General features: G+C 38.7%; 1 protein-coding gene across 4 annotated transcripts in view; it reads left to right on the top strand.

The window, feature by feature from the left end:
• Positions 1-18,076, top strand: part of LOC106922496 (ELKS/Rab6-interacting/CAST family member 1-like) — a 121,313-nt gene extending 103,237 nt beyond the window's left edge. For all 4 annotated transcript variants that reach the window (XM_088003424.1, XM_088003423.1, XM_088003421.1 and 1 more), the window contains one exon: positions 15,419-18,076. In XM_088003424.1, coding sequence (XP_087859550.1) covers positions 15,419-15,556 — 138 coding nt within the window. In that variant the 3' untranslated portion in view covers positions 15,557-18,076. The remainder of the gene's footprint in view (positions 1-15,418) is intronic.
• Positions 18,077-19,821: the final 1,745 nt, after the last annotated feature.

The raw sequence follows: 19,821 nt of genomic DNA, 5'->3' as shown, positions 1-19,821 counted from the left end.
AGGGAGGACACCAAATCATGACAATCACAGAATGCAGCTGGAAAATTAAGGTTAGAGTTGTGGAGAACTTGAAATATGTCCAGGGCTGAATTTCTGACAACATACTATTCAGTCCAAAATGGAGAAAGGCACAAATCTGACAATTTTGTGTTTGATTCGTCTTAGAAATTGGCGCTCGAAGCTGAAAGGGACGTCGCGTTTGAGGGAAAACAGTGAGATTTGTTGGTTTTTTTGGTGCTAAAAGCTATTAGCAAGTTTTTTTTCTCCATTTTCTCCCATGAAGATGAAAAGAAACAGCTGTTTGGGTACTAAATGTCCCACTGCTTTAATGAGATAAAACTGTCATTAAAATTTTCATGCTGGCAACTTTCACTGCCAGTTACATGGGTGGCAGCCATATTGGATTCAAAACTGAAAGAATGTGCTTTTATATTAGCCAGTGACACTGGTGGCTTATGGGATGTTAATGACTCATAGCAATCTGTTCATGTTAGCTGTAGCTTTATAATAAACACATGAAGGCCTCTTTAAATGAACGCTTTATTAAATGACTTTGGACTTCAGAAAGAAATAAACATGACCTGCCTCTGACACGTTAAGTTAACCACATCATTACAAGGACACATCCAGACTGAAAATACCAAAATTAGAACCTGTCCTTCTCCTTTTGTATTGAACATCTCAACTATTTAGAAGTGGGAGTTGGGGCTTTCAATCTGAGTTTAGAAAATGTTCTTTTCCGATACTATTCAGAATTCTCCAGCGTGGAGTGAGGAAAAGAAAACCCTCCAAACCATATTTATTGCATATTTATTGTTGTTTTCTTGGAGTATAAACATATTTCTAATGGGGTAACTATTACATTCTTTTTCCATTTATGGCATAGTGAAGTAAATAGAAAAATATTACAACGCAACATTTAAAAAATCATTATTAAATGTTTGTGGTAATTTAGGCCTCGTTACAAACACAAGTCTGAAACTAGGTTATAAAGTGACCTATGAATTTTAAGAAAAGTTTTTAATTCATTCATTAGAGAATTGACTTGGACTAGGACTCGAGACTTGGAAAAATGACTTGTGAACATCTAAGTTATATATATATATGCAATGCATTTTTTTTTTAAAAGTATCGCACAGGTATCAGGTATCCCCAGAAAAGCAAATCAAACTTTCAGAATGAGAAGATTTTAACTTTTAAATTAAAATGTCCCCCTTTTATTTTTGTTCTTGTGTTTCTTTTCATTTTGCCCTTGGAGTTTCTTTCCAGTCCTCCTTTTAGGTTCATTTATCCCAAAGTCATTACGTCAACACTGTATTTCTTATTCACATCTCATTCACTCCATTACAGGGCCTGTTTTGAGGTTTTTAAGCCTTTACAAGGTATATTTTTCAGTGGGATGTTTCCCTCAACAGTAATTCATTTCACAATTTGAATCTTTCTGCCCATTTCTCTGTCCAAACCCACCCAGAGTCGGGCAGTGCCACTTGGCGCCATGCATGGATTTTTTTTTTTTTTTTTTTTTTTTTTTTTAGCCACCAACCAAGCTTACACACAATTGCAAAGAACACACTGGCAGTCTTTCATTCAAGACGGTGTTTCTCATTTTCCTTCATCATGTGTCGCCATCACCCTGACTGACCCTGTTAATACACACCCAGGCTCACACACGGTCTCCCACCAGACCACCGTGCCTCAATGTGCCAGCCTCTCTTTTTCTTTTTTTTTCCTGTTTTGTGGTGACTGCGTGTGTTTTACAAGCCTTTCCATGGCTCTGTTAAAATGCCCGGCACTCTGTAAAGCCATTAGCATTGCACCGAAATAGCATGTAAAACACAAACTCATACAAAACGTAATACAGGATTTTTACAGCTGATTTAACATGAATGCACAGTTATCATATGGGACCAGAGAAAGCCTCTGCATTTGACAATCAGTTTCTGCTAACACAGTAGCTGGTGCAAATTTCTACCAACAGAGTGAAAAACAGACACACAGAGACATAAATATGTTGTAAAAATCTATGAATGTTTTTGCTTCTCGTTGCAATGCGTTCTAAAAATTAATAAATGCTTCATGATTAAAGAATTTCTACTGAAGCAGCACTACATGGTATCATAACAATTTCATTATTGAATACTAAGATGACTTATAAATCAGATCTCTGTAATTGAATGTAGTAAACCTGGATCCAAGTCATTTGAGTATTTTTTAAGTATTAATAAGTTTAGGTATTACAGCATGTCCTTGGAAATATAGTAACCCAGTAAATTAGCAGCCAAGCAGCTCATAGCCTCTGGTATTGCTCTTCTTATAACAACTCTTTATAATAACCCACTCTAGTTTCTTTTCCTAATGTTTCAGTGCCTTTTTTGTGCCCATCCCTGCGTCCTTATGACAACGTAGAAACTTCTCAAGATCTCCAAATGGACTGCTCACTGAAGTTTTGTCCGGATCCAGCATTTAATTTAGTCTAGATCTTTTATCAAGCAACAATGCATGGAGTTGAGATTAAACCTGCATTTTCCTCACTCTTTGCTTTCTTCCTCATTGAAAGCTATGTTCATTTTAGTCATTAAAGATGAAGAAGTGCTGCTATAGTGTTAATACTCTAAATGCAATAGACCTGAAATACAAAAAATGTATGCAAGCAGTATTTTGCACTTGCAATTTTGCACACATTGATACTTAAATAATGAGTTTCTTTTCATATTATGTACAGTTATATAGTGAATGTTTTATGCATCTAATGGAAATGTCAGTGAACCCGATGATGTCCTGCTTATTGATCTGTCTGACAGATTTCATAAAGATATATTTATAAAAATTATCTTAAAAAGTCTAAACTGAAATAAAATATGTTATTAAAGTAAAGACGATAATATTAATTAACCATTGTGTTAAAAAAAAAAGACTAACTTCTAGCTGCATCTGTTTAAAATGAAGGATTTTTTTTTAGGGATCGTCATGCTTCAATTAATATCAATTATCCACAATAGTATTTTTTTTATTTTTATTAAATCCTGTGTCTCTGATTTTATGTCGGAAGTGTTTAATGTTACGAACAAACTCTGAGCACATAAACAGCATGAGGCTGGAAGCGTTAGGAACCGTAAAGGCCACTCGGGGTGATGCATTTCCCACGCATGTGATGTGGAGAGAGTGTGGATGGATAGATCAGATAAAGCGGAAGCATATTTGTTCTGCACGAACACATGAGTGATGGATGTCAAAAAGCTTTCACTGTGGATTTTCTTGAACCACAGGCGTTAAGGAATCGTGCCAGTTGTGGTCCAGGCTTGTAACATGCTGTAAGGCAACGCTCTATTGTTTAGTCAGACTTTTCCGAAGCATGAAAGCAGCAGAGTTGTGCAAATTGCTCCTATGTACATGCATACATTTTTGACATTTGCTCGGACATGTTTGCCTTTGAATATTTTCTTAATGGACCCTAAGCATGTTTCCTCCCCTAATGTGTGTTTGTTTCATCTTTCTGTTTAACTTCAGCTTAACTGCAAAGTAATGCTGTCTTGTACGGCAATGTTATCCTGAAAGCACTGTTTTCTCTGCCATAGTCATAATAATAAGCTTTATGGCTCAATGACGCCTCTAATGAGCACTGAAGAGAGTTGGCATCAGAATTTTCCGCTCTCCGTCACAAACTCAGGAAGTCTCTTTCTGTCCCTATTAATGGTCTGAAGTATGGCAGTAAAAGAAAAACGTATATTCTGTGTTTTTATTCGTGCGAATGCATGTGGGTGTTGCGCCGTCTTACCGTTTGGAAGCGCTCTCTAGAATTTGTGGTGGATGTTTGCACTAGAGTACGTGTTACCGTTAGTCTATTTAAGTCCTTAGCTTGTACGTTTGTGTGTGTTTGGTGCCATAAAGAAAAAAATGAATGAAGTGTTATTGGCTGAAATGTCAGCGTGTGACTCTATCAGCTGAAACTTAAATAGTTCCAGGTTGTTTAACTGCGTGTGTTTTTTGGCCTACTAAAACTGGAGAAACTTCAGAAAAATGGATTTGGAATCCGCTATGTACAACTCTTGCAAGTTATTGGAATGAAACAAGCCGGAAAATTACAGAATTTAGATTTCAATCTTATGATCTGATCTCTTTATTTTAAGAGAAAATTGGGTCTTTTTTTTATACAATGAAAGAAATATTGGATTTTTGCCAGGTGGATAGTAAAAGTTGTTTTTAAAAAGCGGACACAAATTTGAATATTGACATAGATAATTTATTTCAATTGTTGAATATAGCAACTTAGGTTATATAGATGTAATAAACAGTTACATATTCCAAGCATTAATATCCAATTTTGATGATTATGGCTTACAGGAGGTTATCACAAAAAAGGTAAACGCTGAAGAAGCTGGCAGTTCTCAAAATGCTGAAAGTTCAGTGGAAGAAAAAAGTTAGAAAAACACAGAAAAAAAAGCTTGAGCTATAATACTCTGTTAAACATGCAATAACTTAATATGTTATTGAAAAAATCTTTTATTTCAGTTAATTCACCAAGAGAAGCACATAATGTTAATCAGACAAACTGAAGCCTTTACTTCTCGTAATTATGACAATTTCCTGCTTGCAGCTAATGAAAACACATTAGATTAGAATATTAGAGCAGACAATAAAAAAGTAATAATACAACCTAATAAGATGTATGTTTGTGTACTGTATCCATGAACTTCTTTTGTTCATCAATAATGGCTTTTTAAATGCAATTTGTCGTTTATTTTGCCTTCTGTCAAGCGTCTGCGCAATTATCTGAGCACAGAAAATCGTAGCGTTTGCTTTGTTCTAGATACACAATAAAACAAATTAGGCTCCCAGTGGGTGTCATCGCTGTTTTTCCAGTTTTATCCCCTGATGTCCAGAGGCGAAATGATTCCCTCCTCCCTGGCTGGCGAGAACAATGTGTGTCCATTGATGCGCCTGCCCGAGAGCCGCCCGTCGCTTTAAGGTCACAGATTGGGCGAATTCTGATTGACAGGACGTAAGAAAACAGGACAGGGCAGAGCTGGAACTAAAACATCACCGCTGATAGTGCAGACTGTAAATACTGCGCCAACAATGGGAGTGGAAGTCCAGCTGCGTCTGTGTCAGTAGGATTTTAGCATCCGCTTTGATTAAAGCATTCAGTCGTGGTAAAAACGAGGAGCATCCTCTGTTGTAGCTCGCAAGAAACTACATAGAATTGTAAATCCAGGCTGTTGCATGAACATTTGACCTTGATCATATTTTAACAAATAATGTACCCCCATATACTTCACAATAAATGACTTAATAGACATTTGTAGAGTTTGGGCAGCAAGGATTAGGGATTGTTTTCCTGCAGAAAGTCAGAACCATCCATCTGTTCTGTGTTGTAGTTTGGAGTCTCTAGTCTAGGCTTTCATCAAGCATCTCTGCTTCCTCCTTCAAGGATGATTGTTTTCTCTTTAAATAAAAGCACATATAATCATTTTGACTATTGCACACGCCCACACATGTACGTTCAGTGGATTTCATAACAATAGATTGACTTGTTTCCTGCCGCCATATGGCACAAAAAACTCCAAGCTACCCCAAACCTGTCCATGAAGAAAATCTGAAATGATTTATGCAACTTTACTGGCACTTGTGTGTCCTCATAGTATGACCAAAGCAGATACACAGAAGAAGAAAAAAAACTCACACTCGACCAGGTCTCGGTACCTATTTCATAGCAACACATCTGTAAGCACACACACACACTTTGGCCTTCACTGGTCATTACTGACAAACTGCTGGTTTTCAGAGTTATTGAATCCAGGCTTAATGGCTTTACCAGACGACCTCTTTTCACATGCCTGTGTCTTTTTCTCTGACTTTCTCTCCTTTCACCCTTGAACTTTCCCTCTCTCTTTTTTTTATCTCCTTCTCGTCCTTTGTGTGCCTCTTTGCTTTTCTCCATCCTTGTAAAACCGTCTTTTAATCTTCCTGTTCATATTGACTTTCCTACTGTCGGTGACCGGGCTGCTCACTCTTCTCACTTCAGCTGCTGCCTTTCCTTTCCACGGCTGTTTCCCTCCATTTCCTCCTTCAACGGTAATGCAAAAACAAGCTGGTATTGGCGACAGGTGAAGGCCAAAGACCTCAATTTACACACAAAATAAAATGTGCAGAAAGCTGCTTTCCACTCTTAGTCCTTTCCCACTTTTTATCCAAAGCGCTGCCCTCCTCACAGAGTTAGCCATAACAGAGGTCCAGCTTCACACTTTTCTCCTACATAAGTGGTGCAGATGTTTCCCTCAACAAGTTCAAGTCATTTGTAGTTGCTATACTGGAAGAATTTACTTCATAATGGTTGTAAAACACTGTAGACATGGGCCCAAAAGCAACACTTATTCCTAACAGCTGAAATTTGTCTTTCCTGGAAGCATGGAGAAAGTATAATGGCGTTCTTTCATCCTGCTGGCTGGCAGTGTGCAAACAACACGTGGGGGAGGGGCAGAGCTGTCGCTCTTTAATCCAAACACCTGCAATAGGAAGACTGAAATATATATAATAACCTTCTTTCATCCAGCTGACTATAAATGCTTGGTAAAGAGTAATCGTAGTCATCTCATTTAAAGGATTTCCAAATATAGGAACCATATTTTGTAGCATTTTAAGACCTTTGAAGCCATAACCATTTATATTACCTAGAGAGGCACCAAAGAAATTAGCTTACAGCTCGTAATGCTAACCAAGCCAAAGCGCTAATGCTTACACGCTAAAGACAATGTTTAACGTCAACTCTCCGATCATTCGACTTTGTGCCTTTGTGTTGAAATAACAGCATTTCCTGCCTCGCAGTGACCGCCCTCATCAGGCTTAACACCACAAATGCTAAAACATTATTGACCACTGCTTAAATATAAATCTTTTAAATGCTGCTAATCATAGCCCTAAATGCCAAATAATAAACTGGTAGATCAGATGTTGACCACTAACCACTAATTGATGGTTTACTAGTCGTCCTTTCTTGTGAATCCAAAAACTTGTGAAGAAATTGTGATTTTTGTTGTTGTTGTTTTGCTTTTTTGGGGGGGGATTTCAGGAATTTAAATGTTCAGTATTAGAAAGAGAAGGCTTGCTTTTTCTGTACTGAAAATGATTTTTTATATATCTTTTTTTTCTTCTTTTAAAATTTGTGTGCTCAAAGCTTTAATTTGAATAAAACGGTAAACTCAAAAATCACAGTTTGGGATTTTGCTCAAGTGCTTTTATCTTCCTTAGATTGTTTCACTCTGACTGTACGCAATTACCGCTGCGGTCTTTTTCTTGTTTACTTCTGCAGCACTTTATATTGTCAGGCCAGCTCTGTGTATTTGGTCCCCAAGGGCCAATTTAAGCTTTAAGCCTTGTTTATATGCCTTGTAAGTCCTGTTCCCTCTGAAGCTCCTCCATGTAGTTAAGAGTGCAGGCTTCAGATTCATGAGCCCCGTTTGTTGGACGGTGGAAGCCTTTGAAGGTCGCGCTTGTAAATATGAATCTGTTCCTGAAGTGAGTTTAGCTTACTAAATAGCCTATAAAAATAAAATTACCAACCGATTCTGATTTGCCCACCAGACACTTTCTCCGGAGATGTTAAAGAGCGCAGTGTTTCAGTCCTCCACGAGCAGTTTTAGCCACAAGTCGTGGAGCAGTATTCCCACCACAGCTCGTTAGCTCGCGTTATTAGTGGAGCTGCCTCCGCTACGACTGTGCTGGACATAATGTGGGCACTTTTGGGCTTGGTGCAGCACCGGCAGCCAACTTATGAAGCATTTTACACGCTGTGTAGTCTGTACGGGCAAAATGGTTAGAATAAAAACAGGCAGAAGGATCGAAGTCTGTAGAGGCCAATTTATATTTTTGTTGCTCGTAATAGTATTTCTATAGCACCTGTTAGTGTTTCTGCTTTTCCTTCGACTTTACATCATATAATCTCCCCCATTATAGAGTCGAAATAGGTAAAAATATGCCCTCCAGACATTTTCAGATTCCTCTCTCGCTCTCTCTCTCTTTGAGCTGAAGGCTTTTAGTTCTGTATTTCTTTTACATTTAACTATGTCATTGAGGTATTTTTTTTTATTATAAAACAAGAACATTTGCTTCTTTGCAGTCTAAGTTTATTTAAAATGGATATTTCACAGATGCGGATGGTTACAATGTAAAGAAATATGACACGTTTTGTAAATATTTTAGGGTAAATGCAGCCCCTATGGTTTGAACAAAACAGTGCCAGTCAAATAAGAAAACCATTAAATGCCCGCTGTCTTGTCTTGTTCAGTTGCACTGATTATTTTAGGCATTTTACTTTTAAATTAAAGTGCGTGTATCTTAAGCCATCGCCTGACTTTGACGTCTTTATTTTTGCTAGCTCGGCTCCTCTCAGACTGTCAGACCAAACCGCATGCAGCAGCAACGGCTACCCAACACTGTACTACTGCTGCTGTAAATGCAGTGCTTTGTATTCTTTGTTACATCATCTTTTTAATAGGCCAACAAAAATCCCCCCCCAAAAATTATGGCTTTCATATCTCTTTACAAATAAAAATCTGAAAGTCGGGCCTGTATTTCTTTCCAGCCCCTCTGCTGTTACATCTGCGATCCTTTTGAGGTTTGTCTCACCAGCTCTCCACATATAGAGTGTGCAATACATATATATATTTTTTCTTCTCTGAAGAAGTTTTAAAGCTCAGTTAGAGTCAATGGAGAGAATCTGTGAAAAGCAACGTGACTGGCCGTTCTAACAGGTGAACACGCCTTGATCTCAGCCGTTCCATCGCGGTCGTTCCCTTTGACTGCAGCCTTGGGGTCGTTTTCCACCTTGAAGGTTTGCCTCCACCTTTGCAGACTCCACTGGGTGTTCTTCCAGGATTGGCCTGCATTTTAGCTCCATCGACATTCACATCAACTCCGCAAATGAGATTTCATACGGCTTTCTTTCAACAAGTCGCAGGGAATAATATGAAAGTAGACTTCACCGCCTGAGTTGTGGGTCTGTCCAGGACCTATAAAGTTACCACGGGCCTCTTGGCTGCTCCTCTGATCGATGTTCTCTTTACCCGGCCTGTCAGTGCAGGTGGACAGCTTTGTCTTTTTATGGTTTGTAGTTGTGTTTTGTTATTTCCACTTTCCGGTGATGGATAGAAGATCAGATCTCCGTGAGGCGTTCGCAGTTTGGGGTTTCGTTTAACAACCTAACCCCGTTTTAAACTTCCTGCTGCGTTCCCTGCAGCTTCACGAAGCTGCCCGGTTATGAATGTTCTCGCTAAGACGGTCGGAGAACATCTGGACCCATACTAAGATTAAATTACGTTCAACTGGATTCTGTTTAATAAGCGAGTGACCCCTGAAGGTAACTGGAATTAGCTGTGGGTTTTGTTAAGGCACATGAGATCAAAGAGGGTCGAATACGCTTTCAAACTACAACTTCTGCCTTTTTCTTTTCACTTTGCACTACAAACTGTAAAGAAGTGTAAGGGGAGGGAATACATTTTTTGCAGAACGGTGTAGTTTTTACTGGAAGATGAGCTGACCCTGATCTGAGGAGACACAAGACTCACTACCAAGAACATTCTTGTTAAATGAGTCAAATCACGGGGAAGTTTTGGTGTTTCAACAAACAGCCATGAAGTAGACGGATACAAACATTTGGCTTAAGTTACTGTAAATTAAAAACCGTCCTCAAAGAAACCCTCCGTCGTAAGATGATACATTTGTTCTTCCTCTCCTTTGTTTCCTTTTCTCCCCCCTTTTTGCTCTCCATTTGCGAGTGTTTGTTCATGCTCCTATCTTCCTTTGCTGACTTATGGTTTCTTTAGAAAACATTAGCATTCCTCCACAAAGAGGTTCAGGCCCTGCAACACGTGTCAGGAGGTCAGCACATACACACATCTTACCTGTCATCCTCATTCTCGAGCTGATAACCTGTGTGTGAACGAACGCGGGGCACGGGCTGCTCCAGCAGTGTTTGTGTGTGTGTGTGTGTGTGTGTGTGTGTGTCGCCGTAAGGCCGATAATGATCAATCATGATAATGGAGCTTTAATGGCTGCAGTAAAAAAAAAAAAGCAAAACAGACCCTCTCTGTGTAACAGACACACACGTAACCCCTTCACCTTCATCTTCCCTTCTTTGCTCAGACCCTTCTGCCACTCAGTTAATCAGGATTGGATCTTTAACCTCATGTAGTTCTCTCCCTCGCCTGTCACCGTAAAAACCGAACTACTGTGTCATATATTCTGACAGGAAGCACATCTGTGTTATTTTTTATTATTCCCTCCATTTATATCAATCTTCTGCATTTCTTTATTTTATTTTATTTTTTATTTTGTACCACAAAAAAAAAAAAAAAAACTTTTGACAGCATTCAAAGTCATAATGCAAAAATCTGAAACGGATTCAGCCGTAAAGCTCTTGATTTAGATGAAGACGTTTATCGTTCAGCAGCAAGTGGGACTTTCTCTTTGGAATATATAAGCATGAGACCGCTTAGCAAAACCTTTTGGTTTATAACACCTATTGGAAGATTATAATCTCTGCTATTAGAAGTCACGTTTCGCAAGTTTGAATCAGTTTAATCACTCATTTTTGCATCATTTCTTTAAATCGCCGAAAACATCATGATAATAAGGAATAAGATTGTTTATTCTTGAATTATTCAATTTTATTCATCACATATAACTCCCAGAAGAGGTAAGTATACTTCATTGTAAAAATGCAATACCTTCATATCTTTAAAAAACAGACAATCCAGTAAGACGTTAGCTTGTACGTGAAGAAATTTATTGAATGTGTAACGTAAGATCATCAGGTTGAAAACTGTTCCAAGATCAACAGCGGTAGAGACTCATATTCTCCATATAATCTTTCCTAACAAGCTAATAAAACATAAACAGCCTCAGCAGCTATCATGACTGATTATTTTTTGGCATTTCTGGTCTGGATTCACAGCTTGTTGTTCGGTTCATCCCTCAAATTTTTATGTTTTTGGTTTAAAAGAGGAAGATACAATAGGCTAGGATGAAGCAAGAGAGTTATGCTTTGCAGCCAAATAAGAATAATAATAAAGTTATTTAAAAATAAACACCTGATTCTGAAAGGCAACAGATGCTCTTATCAATTGTTCAGTATCTCAAGCTAAAAAAAAAAAAACAGTCCACTGCCAATCACATGATGCTAATCTTATCTGATTAGTGCGGGAGTATTGCTCATAAAGTATGAGGATTAAATAAGACATAACAATTCAAAGATATTTATATTGTTGTGATCTGCTGATCCCCTCAGAAAGAGCCGTGCTGGTTTACCACCACAACCTTAAATGGTTGTTGTACGGAAGGACGGATCCATTGTTTCGTGCCATTTACACAATCCTGAACCCACCGTCTGAAAGTTGCAGCAGAAAACAAGATTAGACATTGCATTGCATCTGTTATTGTTGGATTTTATTGAGTCTGTACAAACTGCAGCCTCTTTCCTGCTCTGAGTTTACAGTAATGTTTTCTGTTGCTCTGGAAAGAACCGACCCAGAATAATGATCTGCTTTGTTGGAGGAGTTTTATTGATTGAAATGCCAACCAAATCACTGTGACTGCAGTATTTTATGTTTCTACTTATCTCCATACTTTTATCTCAGGAAAGAACAAAATTTGACCTCTTCTTGAGATTTCAAGTTCACCTAAGTTACTTCTAGCTTGAGTGGATTTGATAGTCCCTTGTAAGACGACATAAAGTTTACATTAATTATATTTTTATTTAATTATGGGTTAAAAAATATTGAAATTTGTGTTTTGTATAAAGAAAACCAAGTGGTATTGTTCGGTAAATTTCCTTTTCCATGTTTTTTCAGTCTGTTTACTGAAGTCCACTATTGCTTTTGGAGACTTTTGGCTGTGAAGCAGATATGCTGTGGATTCTTCTTCAAAATAAAACCTGCATTTAGTGGGTGTGTGGTTTTATTTAATCTGCAAGGTTGATTTTTTTTTTTGTCTGTGTTTGTGTTTTTTTTTGGGGGGGCGGGGTTTTACCCAATTTGACTTTTTTTTTTTTTTTATCGTTTTCCACCGATTTTGTCAAGCGCGGGTCAAGGTCGCTTGAGAAAAGCGGCACTAAACCGATTATCTCCTCTCAATCACCCTCTAACCTTATCTTTACTGCCGTGTTGTTCTGGGAGATTGCGGCTTAAAATGCAAAGCCATTAAGTTGAATTACCTAAAAAACGCGCTCAGATTGATGCTGGCGATGTCACTGTTCTTCGCTGTAAAACAGAGCCCTCTAAATCCTTCGCTCGCTCAATCCAGCACTCTTAAAGGTCTGCGTGGCCTGATAGGGCCAGCAGAGCTGATAAAAGGATGAACTTTTTTTTTTTAAATCAAGGTGATAACTGTCACCCAGCAGATAACAGCGATAGGAGTTGGACTCTGTGCTCAAAACGCCCCGTTTTTCCTTCAAATCTTGTTTTTTGTTTTTTTTTCCTGTCCGTCATGTGGCGGGGATTCCTCAAAGATTTTCGATTATCCCCCTCAAAATTTCAAAACCGATCCTTCGCGTTATCCATAAAAGTCTTTTGGATGGCAAATTTTCGAAGCATGTGTTTCCTATATCCATCACCTGGAAAGAGTGAATGAGTCAGAGTGTAAGTTTAGATCTGTGCAGTGGGGGTAGTCTCCAAAGCCGGGGCCAAGCGTTTGCTCTTTTAACATGGCATTAAGCTATCCTGCATGTTTCCTCTGAACCCCTTCTTCTACAAAAATCCGTTGAGGTTTGAGGTTGCATGAAAAGTTCACGGGGTAACAAGACGGTTTGTCGGCGACTCGCGAGTAATCTTCAGATTCTCTCGCTAATTATTTTTCCTATGAAGCTGTTTCTCCAGATCTGACTTACAGTGGCAGCAAACCTTTTATGGAGTAAATAGACTGGAGATTTAAATCTAACATAGTGATTAATTATGCATGGGGGGCGGGGGGGGGAATGTGCGCCGTTCTTATTTCCTATAAATAGTCTAATGAATACAAGTTTTATTTTGCATGTTTTCATTTGGTCATGACTGAATCCAGCTGAACTGTTTGAAATCGTGCAGCACTGAGAAGAGCCAGAATTTAATAGAAATGTTTAAAACTGGTTTTAGATGTCCTGACTTTTTTTAGTCCCTGGTGTGGGCCAAGTTTCAAACACAACCTGCAATTAAATGGGCGGGGGGGAAACAAAAAAAAATCAACAATTTCAGTTTCTCCAATAATAAAAATGACCCAATATATGGATAATCAGCAATATATGCATGTGCTTTATAGGCAGAGTTTCATTAATCATTAATGTTATTGCTTGGAGCAGTTTTACACATGAATAACGCCACTGTAATATAAAATACCACTGAGGTTTTTCTGGCTATGAGATGAGAGGAGAATGAAGAGGTTCGGCTATAACGAGGGGATACTTGCCAGTATCTGACCCAGGCCTCACACACACACACCATCATAAATGTAGGCTTGTGTTACACGAATGTTTAAGCGGCGCTCTTATTGATACAGATGTATTGGTCATTAAGCCGGTTAGATTTGACGTCTCAGCTCCGCCGCGGCCAAAGAAAACAGCAGCATTGCTTTGCTGCAGAAACGTTCCCGTCCGTTTGAAGAGAAGGAGCTACGCTCGGGTCTTTTCAGATTACCGGCTCACATATATTATAATCTGAGGAGTTGTTTTGTAGGCGTTTGACTTCAAACACGCTTTAGAAGTGTCAAATTGCAAACATCTCTCCATGGTGCTCTGCGCCACATTGGACTGGAGCAGGGATGGGTGGTGGGGGGGGGAGGCATCGGGTGGAGCTCTATGTAGCAACCCCCCGCCTTCTTGAGCCCCGTCCTGCATCTCAGTTTTAGTGCTTAGGGCATTGGGGTTGGGGTGGGATAGACTCTGCAGTTGGGTCTTACACACCCCACCCACAAACCCAATCTAGTTCGCTTTATGGATACATATCTGCAACATTAAAACAGACACAAATGCATGGGGGGCAGCAGGGGGGGACTTGCTCTAGACTGGAGGTGTTAGGGTTGGGAGGGGGGTGTACCCATCTTGAGATATACTCATATCCTAAAGTTTAGGATTTGCTGAAATAATTTGCCAGGTCTGGAGAAGAATGAAAAAAAAAAAAAAAAAAATTCCAGACCTCTTTCCATTTCCCACTAAGGAAATGCAAACACTAAGCAGCTAAATAATAATATGCATAAAGCAGCAACACTGCTTTGGCTGCAGCTGAGAGTTTGCGCCTTAATTCCTGATCTTTCTGACGGTGCATCAGCGTCGCGTTTAAAACTCACTGAACCGGCAGCCGGTGAAGAGGGGAAAAATAAGTCTCATTACGTCGAACCAAAAGCATAAATTCAGTCATGCCTTCGATGTCCTGTGGTCATAATCCATGTTGGAGAAAATATTTTCACTTGGCTCCTGTAATCTGTTGTCCCTGCGTTGTCCCTGTTGGCCAGCTGATTTTTGTAAATCCCACAGATTCTATTGGTTCTGATGGATTTGAGAATTCCCCATGAGGCCATTTGCGTTTCTGCATGAACTAATGATATTAAAATACCTAATCATTTATTAATCTGGCCAGAATATGTGTTTTTAGGAACAGTAAGTTTTTTAATGTCTGATTAGTTTTTATTCAGAGGATCGTATTAATTTTTAAAAAATATGACAAATCTTCATTAGCCTAATCTCTCTTTTTTTTTTCTTTCTTTTTTTTTTTACATTTTTCATACAACTATTGTGCAATATGAACTGATTTAGTTTTGACAATGTGACTCAATATCTAGCTGCATTTATAATAAACTGTTATTAGTTCATGATCACCAGTAGTTTAATACCAAGTAGTAGTTTTGGTTAATTGAACTGTTTTTCCATTCATTTCTGCATTTTATGCAAAAACGAAATATCTTGCATTTTTGCAAATGCAAAAGTGCAAAAATGCAATTTTGTTGAATTGCAAAAATGCAACTTTTTGCCTGAAATATTTGTGGAAATTAAACGTTCGTCTTGGTCTCGGAAGAAACCGGTCTTGACACACTTTTACTGGCACTTTTTATTTATCTGCTTTCTTACAGTAGGAATGGTACGACGCTGTTGAGCTTTGAAACATTGCCATAAATCTCTACAGGGAAGTAATATTCACAAAATGTGCTTTGCTGTCCTTGAAAATACAAGAGTTTACAGATTGTGAAGTGGAAGAATTTGGCCTTCAACTCTCCCATAAATGGAAAATATTACACCAATAACTGATTTCATAATTTGTGGATAAGATTGGAGTATCGTTTAGTTACCTAAAGGTTCATATTTTGTTATCCAACGTCCAAAAGGTTTTCAGAAAGGGAAAGTCTTTTATTGTGGTCACAAAATTTTTACGTTTTTCTCCTCCCTTTTTTGTGTTTCTTTCAGTTGGAGGCGGAGTTAGCGTTGTGTGAGAAGGAGGAGGCGGAGCTCCAGGAGTACGCCAATCAGGTCCTGCAGCAGATTGCCGACCGGTGCCCGGACATTTTGGAACAAGTCGTCAATGCCTTGGAGGACAGCTGCTGACTGACCTTTGCACACACACACACACACACACACGCTCACAGTCTGACTGGAAAAGAGAAAAAAAAATCACACTCACTTGCATGCAAAAGTCAAACATTGAGCGCGAACACACCGGGAAAAAGAAAATAAAATTTTTTTAAAAATCACATCTCCTGCAAGCCGCCACAATCCTCCTGAAACGGAAAGAAAATCAACGTTGAAGAAATTCAACTGTGCTTTAGTTGTTCTAATTTAAGAGGAATGTTGGTGTTACATCGCGACAGAAAAACACATTTCCAATATCAACAAACTGTGCCAGCTGAAGGAAACGATGTCCCTTGGTCAGTTTAAAGTGCTTTATTGGCAGATTAAATCAAAATAGATATATTTTTCTAACTCTTCTTAGAAAGAAAGCACTTCTGCTGCACTGACCATCTGTTACACTAACCATCTTGTAAGTCCTGGCTGGTTGGTGGCTGCGGTTCCACTCTGGGAAAATATTTTCAACCCGAGAAAGAGGCGTTAAAAAAAAAAAAAGTTATTTGGGCTTGCCAGGCTGCTTCTGATGCTAGACTTGCACGTTGTTGCCACATTTTTTTATTATTATTATTATTTGATCAATTTGAGTGTGTTTATTTCAGCTGCCTTTCGCTATTTGCATCATTTGCTGCTATCTTTTTTTTTAACTTTTAGTCAGTTTTTGTTCCTTTTTCTGCAGGTGTTTGATAAAAATAATGTCCAAATGTCTTTAGTACCTTCTACACCTATAGGCAACCCTGGTTAAGGATTGGTAAAACGCTTCAAAACAGATGAGGTTTTTTGTTGTTGATTGTTTTATTTGCAGTAATATATATATTTTTCTGTTCTGCCTTTTGTACTTTGTACACCCCTCTTCTTCTTATTTGACAAAACGTAGTCCTCTAATACAACGCCACAAGGTAGAAGCATCTTTAGATGGAGATCGTTATGGGGAGAAAGTTGACTTTTCCAACCGTTTTGGCTCTTTATCGTGTTAAAATGTTATAAAGGCAACCAGATTTTACTGAAGTTTTTGCAACGAGGTTTCCAGGACCTATGGAGGAGAAAACGGCATCATAGGTCCTTCACGTATTTAATTGATTTATGGCAAATTAACCTAATCTAATAGCTAAACTCTGATGTGGAGCTCAGTCACACCACCAGATTAAACCTGGATTAACATTGTGTCCAAGTTATAGTTATTTTAAACATTTCAGCCACTCCAAATATTGACAAGTTTAAGCATGTAGCTATTTCTGTTATTGACTTTTGAAGATCAAAATGCATATGCCTTAATAAAATTTTGTGGGGTTTTTTGTCTTTTCTTTTTCTTTTTTAACTAGTTATGTGTCTTAAGAAAAATGATAGATGAATTTAAATGTTAATATTTCTTGACGTGGCTTTTCCACCGCTTAAAAATTAGATTTTGTCAAAAGCCGTTTTTATCCTTCCTCCTCTACCAGGGGTTCGGCTTAAATGCGGAAGGTTCTCTGGTTTCTTCGTGTAAATTGTCGAGGAGTTCGTTTCATTAACATCACGGCGTCTCAGTTTGCCGTCTGTCGTCTGCTACGCATCTCGCAACAGAACCTTTACTCAAGCACTCGGACGTGCTGTAAACGCGGATCGCTTCTGTGAGAACAAAACACGTCTTTGGTGTAGTCACGTCGTCCCGACTGGAATCAGGTTGACTTCAAATAATTCCTCAGCACATCTTCCTCACGAACCTCCCTTTAGAGTCACCGAGAGGTCAAATCGTTTCTGAAACGTCGTTGTTTCTTTCCGAGAAGTAAGTGTTGCATATAAATACAGATATATTTTTCTTGTTTCTTTTAAAAGTATGCATAAAAAAAAGTATAATCTTTGTTGGTCTGGTGTCAAACTCTTTGTTTCTTTTTGAAATTTTGTGAATAATTGGATGTGTTGTTAGACTTTGTTTCCACCGGGAAGACTCTTCAAAGTTTCTTGTCGAGTTCAACACCGACAGTATTAGCACGGTCCAGAGCTGCAGGTTATTTCAAGTAAACATTATTTCCCTTCTTTTGAATCGGCTGTGTGAGTTTCGAGGCTGTGTCTTGTCTGTCTTGAGGTTTTTCTTTTCAAAACGTCACCTGGTTGGACACGAAGCTGGAAGACTTGGATTTATGACGCGTCCTCAAATCTAACTGGTTTTTAAGTTATGAAGGTTATGCTTTTTGGACTCTGAGCTGATTTATATGCACGAAAGTCAGCCCTTGGCTTCTTAAGTGAAACATTTATTGATCCCGCAGATTTTATGGATGGTTTGAAAACCCATGTGTGTCTCATTTAAGGAAGAGACCCAGTCAGATTTGAGCTTGTGTGTAAATTCCTTCTTCTGTTTTCTGTTTTGGTATTTTTTGTGTGGTTTTTTTGTTTTGTTTTTTTACTGATCGTGTCCATTACTGGGAAGGATGCTGACTGCAACTCACTTTGAACTTGTTGTGGATCGAAAAATCAGAATGTGAGAGAATGAAATGAAATAAATAAATTAATGCTTTATCTTCACTTTTGCTTTGTGCTCTGTCCGTTTCTGTCGTTTCGACTCTTCCTTTACGGTTTGTTTAGACATAAAATGATAACGGGCTCCGTTTAGTCTGCATCCGGAAGAAGATGGAGGAGGCAAAAGGAAACAAGAGGCTAAAGTCTGCAAGAAAAGGTCAGTGACATTAGGCACTTGTAGACAATCCCTGGGAATTTTAAAGGTTTATTTGAGCCTTTCCTGTTGCAGGACGAACTGAGACTTCATAAAACTGCTTCGGCAATTTTTGAAAAGTAGAATTAGAGGCACAGCTTCAAAAAAAAATTTTTTTTTCTTTTTTACATCCTCATATATTTACATACATTTGTTGGCTTTTTCACCTCTTTCATTAATCTGAGTAAATATTTGATCACAGATCACTGGAATTGATTTTGTAAGAACAAAGGACACAATTTGTGTCGAATTATTGAAGCTGAATGTTAGCAGTTTTAATGTGTGTGTGTGTGTGTGTGTGTGTGTGTGGTCATTGTCCTTGTTTCAGTCATTTGACCCAAACCGTCGCCTTCAGAGGAAAGTAAATTGGTTAAACCCAGGATTCTCGAACTGCAGAACTTCAGTTCTGAATATGAAAAAGAAAAACAAAAAAGGTCAAATTAATTGTGATGTAGAGCTAATGAGCTCCAAGAGCTGAGCATGTGGGTTATCCAAGCACACTGAATGCTGCTTCGTCGAAATCCAATGAAAATAGACGTGCGCAGCACAAGCTGTACCAGACGATTCCTGACCAGGACCAGGAGTTTGCTACAAACTACCTTAGCTGTTCTCCAGTTGTATCTTTGAAAACTGGTGGGATTTGCTAACTGAGGTTCTCGGTGACGAGGCCATCTTTCATTATTACTACAACCTAATAACATATTTCTTTCTTTCTGGGACTGTCAAACACTGTAACATTATGTTCACTAAATGAGATCACAGTGGACCCTCGGTATTGGGGAGGGTTGCGATCCAAAGCCACCCATGAATACTTCAAAAAGATCCTCATATCCGTCAAATTTACCTTTACGTGCATTAATACAGTGTTTCTTACTTCCACTCTTAGGGGTAAAGCCACAAAAAATGAGTGAAATGTTTAATTTGCAGATCACCAAAGTGGAAATAATTATTGGGGTGGGGGGGGTTAGCAATCACTAAGTTTTTTTTTTTTTTTGTAAGGCAGACATGTTGGATTTTGAGCTCTGCGTTGGTCAGACATCCAGCTTGTCCAGTTGTGTAAATGAAGATGGGATAATAAAGAAGAAGGATTACCCTCCCAATTCCTTTTTATTTCACATCAAATCAACAGCTAGATTTTCAAAACCTGAACTCAGTTTGTGTCTTTTTATTTATTTTTTTTTTTTTACAGAAAACTCATCCAAAACGCACATCAGAACTGGTTTTGGTATGGCTAAAACATCAAGCTTCTGGAAGGACCGCAACCTCAGCTCTATTAAAACTTTTATGAACACCAGCGCCATATGTACCTCTGCATATTATCGTATCCTCTCCTCTGGTTTCCACTCGCCTCCTCCTCCATTCGCTCTCTATCTTCTTCCACATGCAGACTAAACGGTGCCTGTTATCTTGTGCAAGTGGTTTATTTTCCTCTCCGCCTACTTCAGGGACGCGATTGCATACCGGAGGCCTCCTCTTTTTTTCTTTTTTCTTTTTTTATCTGAACCTGTGTCCTTCAGCAAGGCTTCGCCTCACACCAGGCTCTTCAGCACACAAGACA

Source organism: Poecilia mexicana, unplaced genomic scaffold, assembly GCF_051168715.1.
Source record: "Poecilia mexicana isolate PSO_F unplaced genomic scaffold, ASM5116871v1 scaffold_23, whole genome shotgun sequence".
NCBI classification, from domain to species: Eukaryota; Metazoa; Chordata; class Actinopteri; order Cyprinodontiformes; family Poeciliidae; genus Poecilia; species Poecilia mexicana.
Note: the sequence above shows the minus strand (reverse complement) of the source record. Positions and strands in the feature narration are given on the sequence as shown.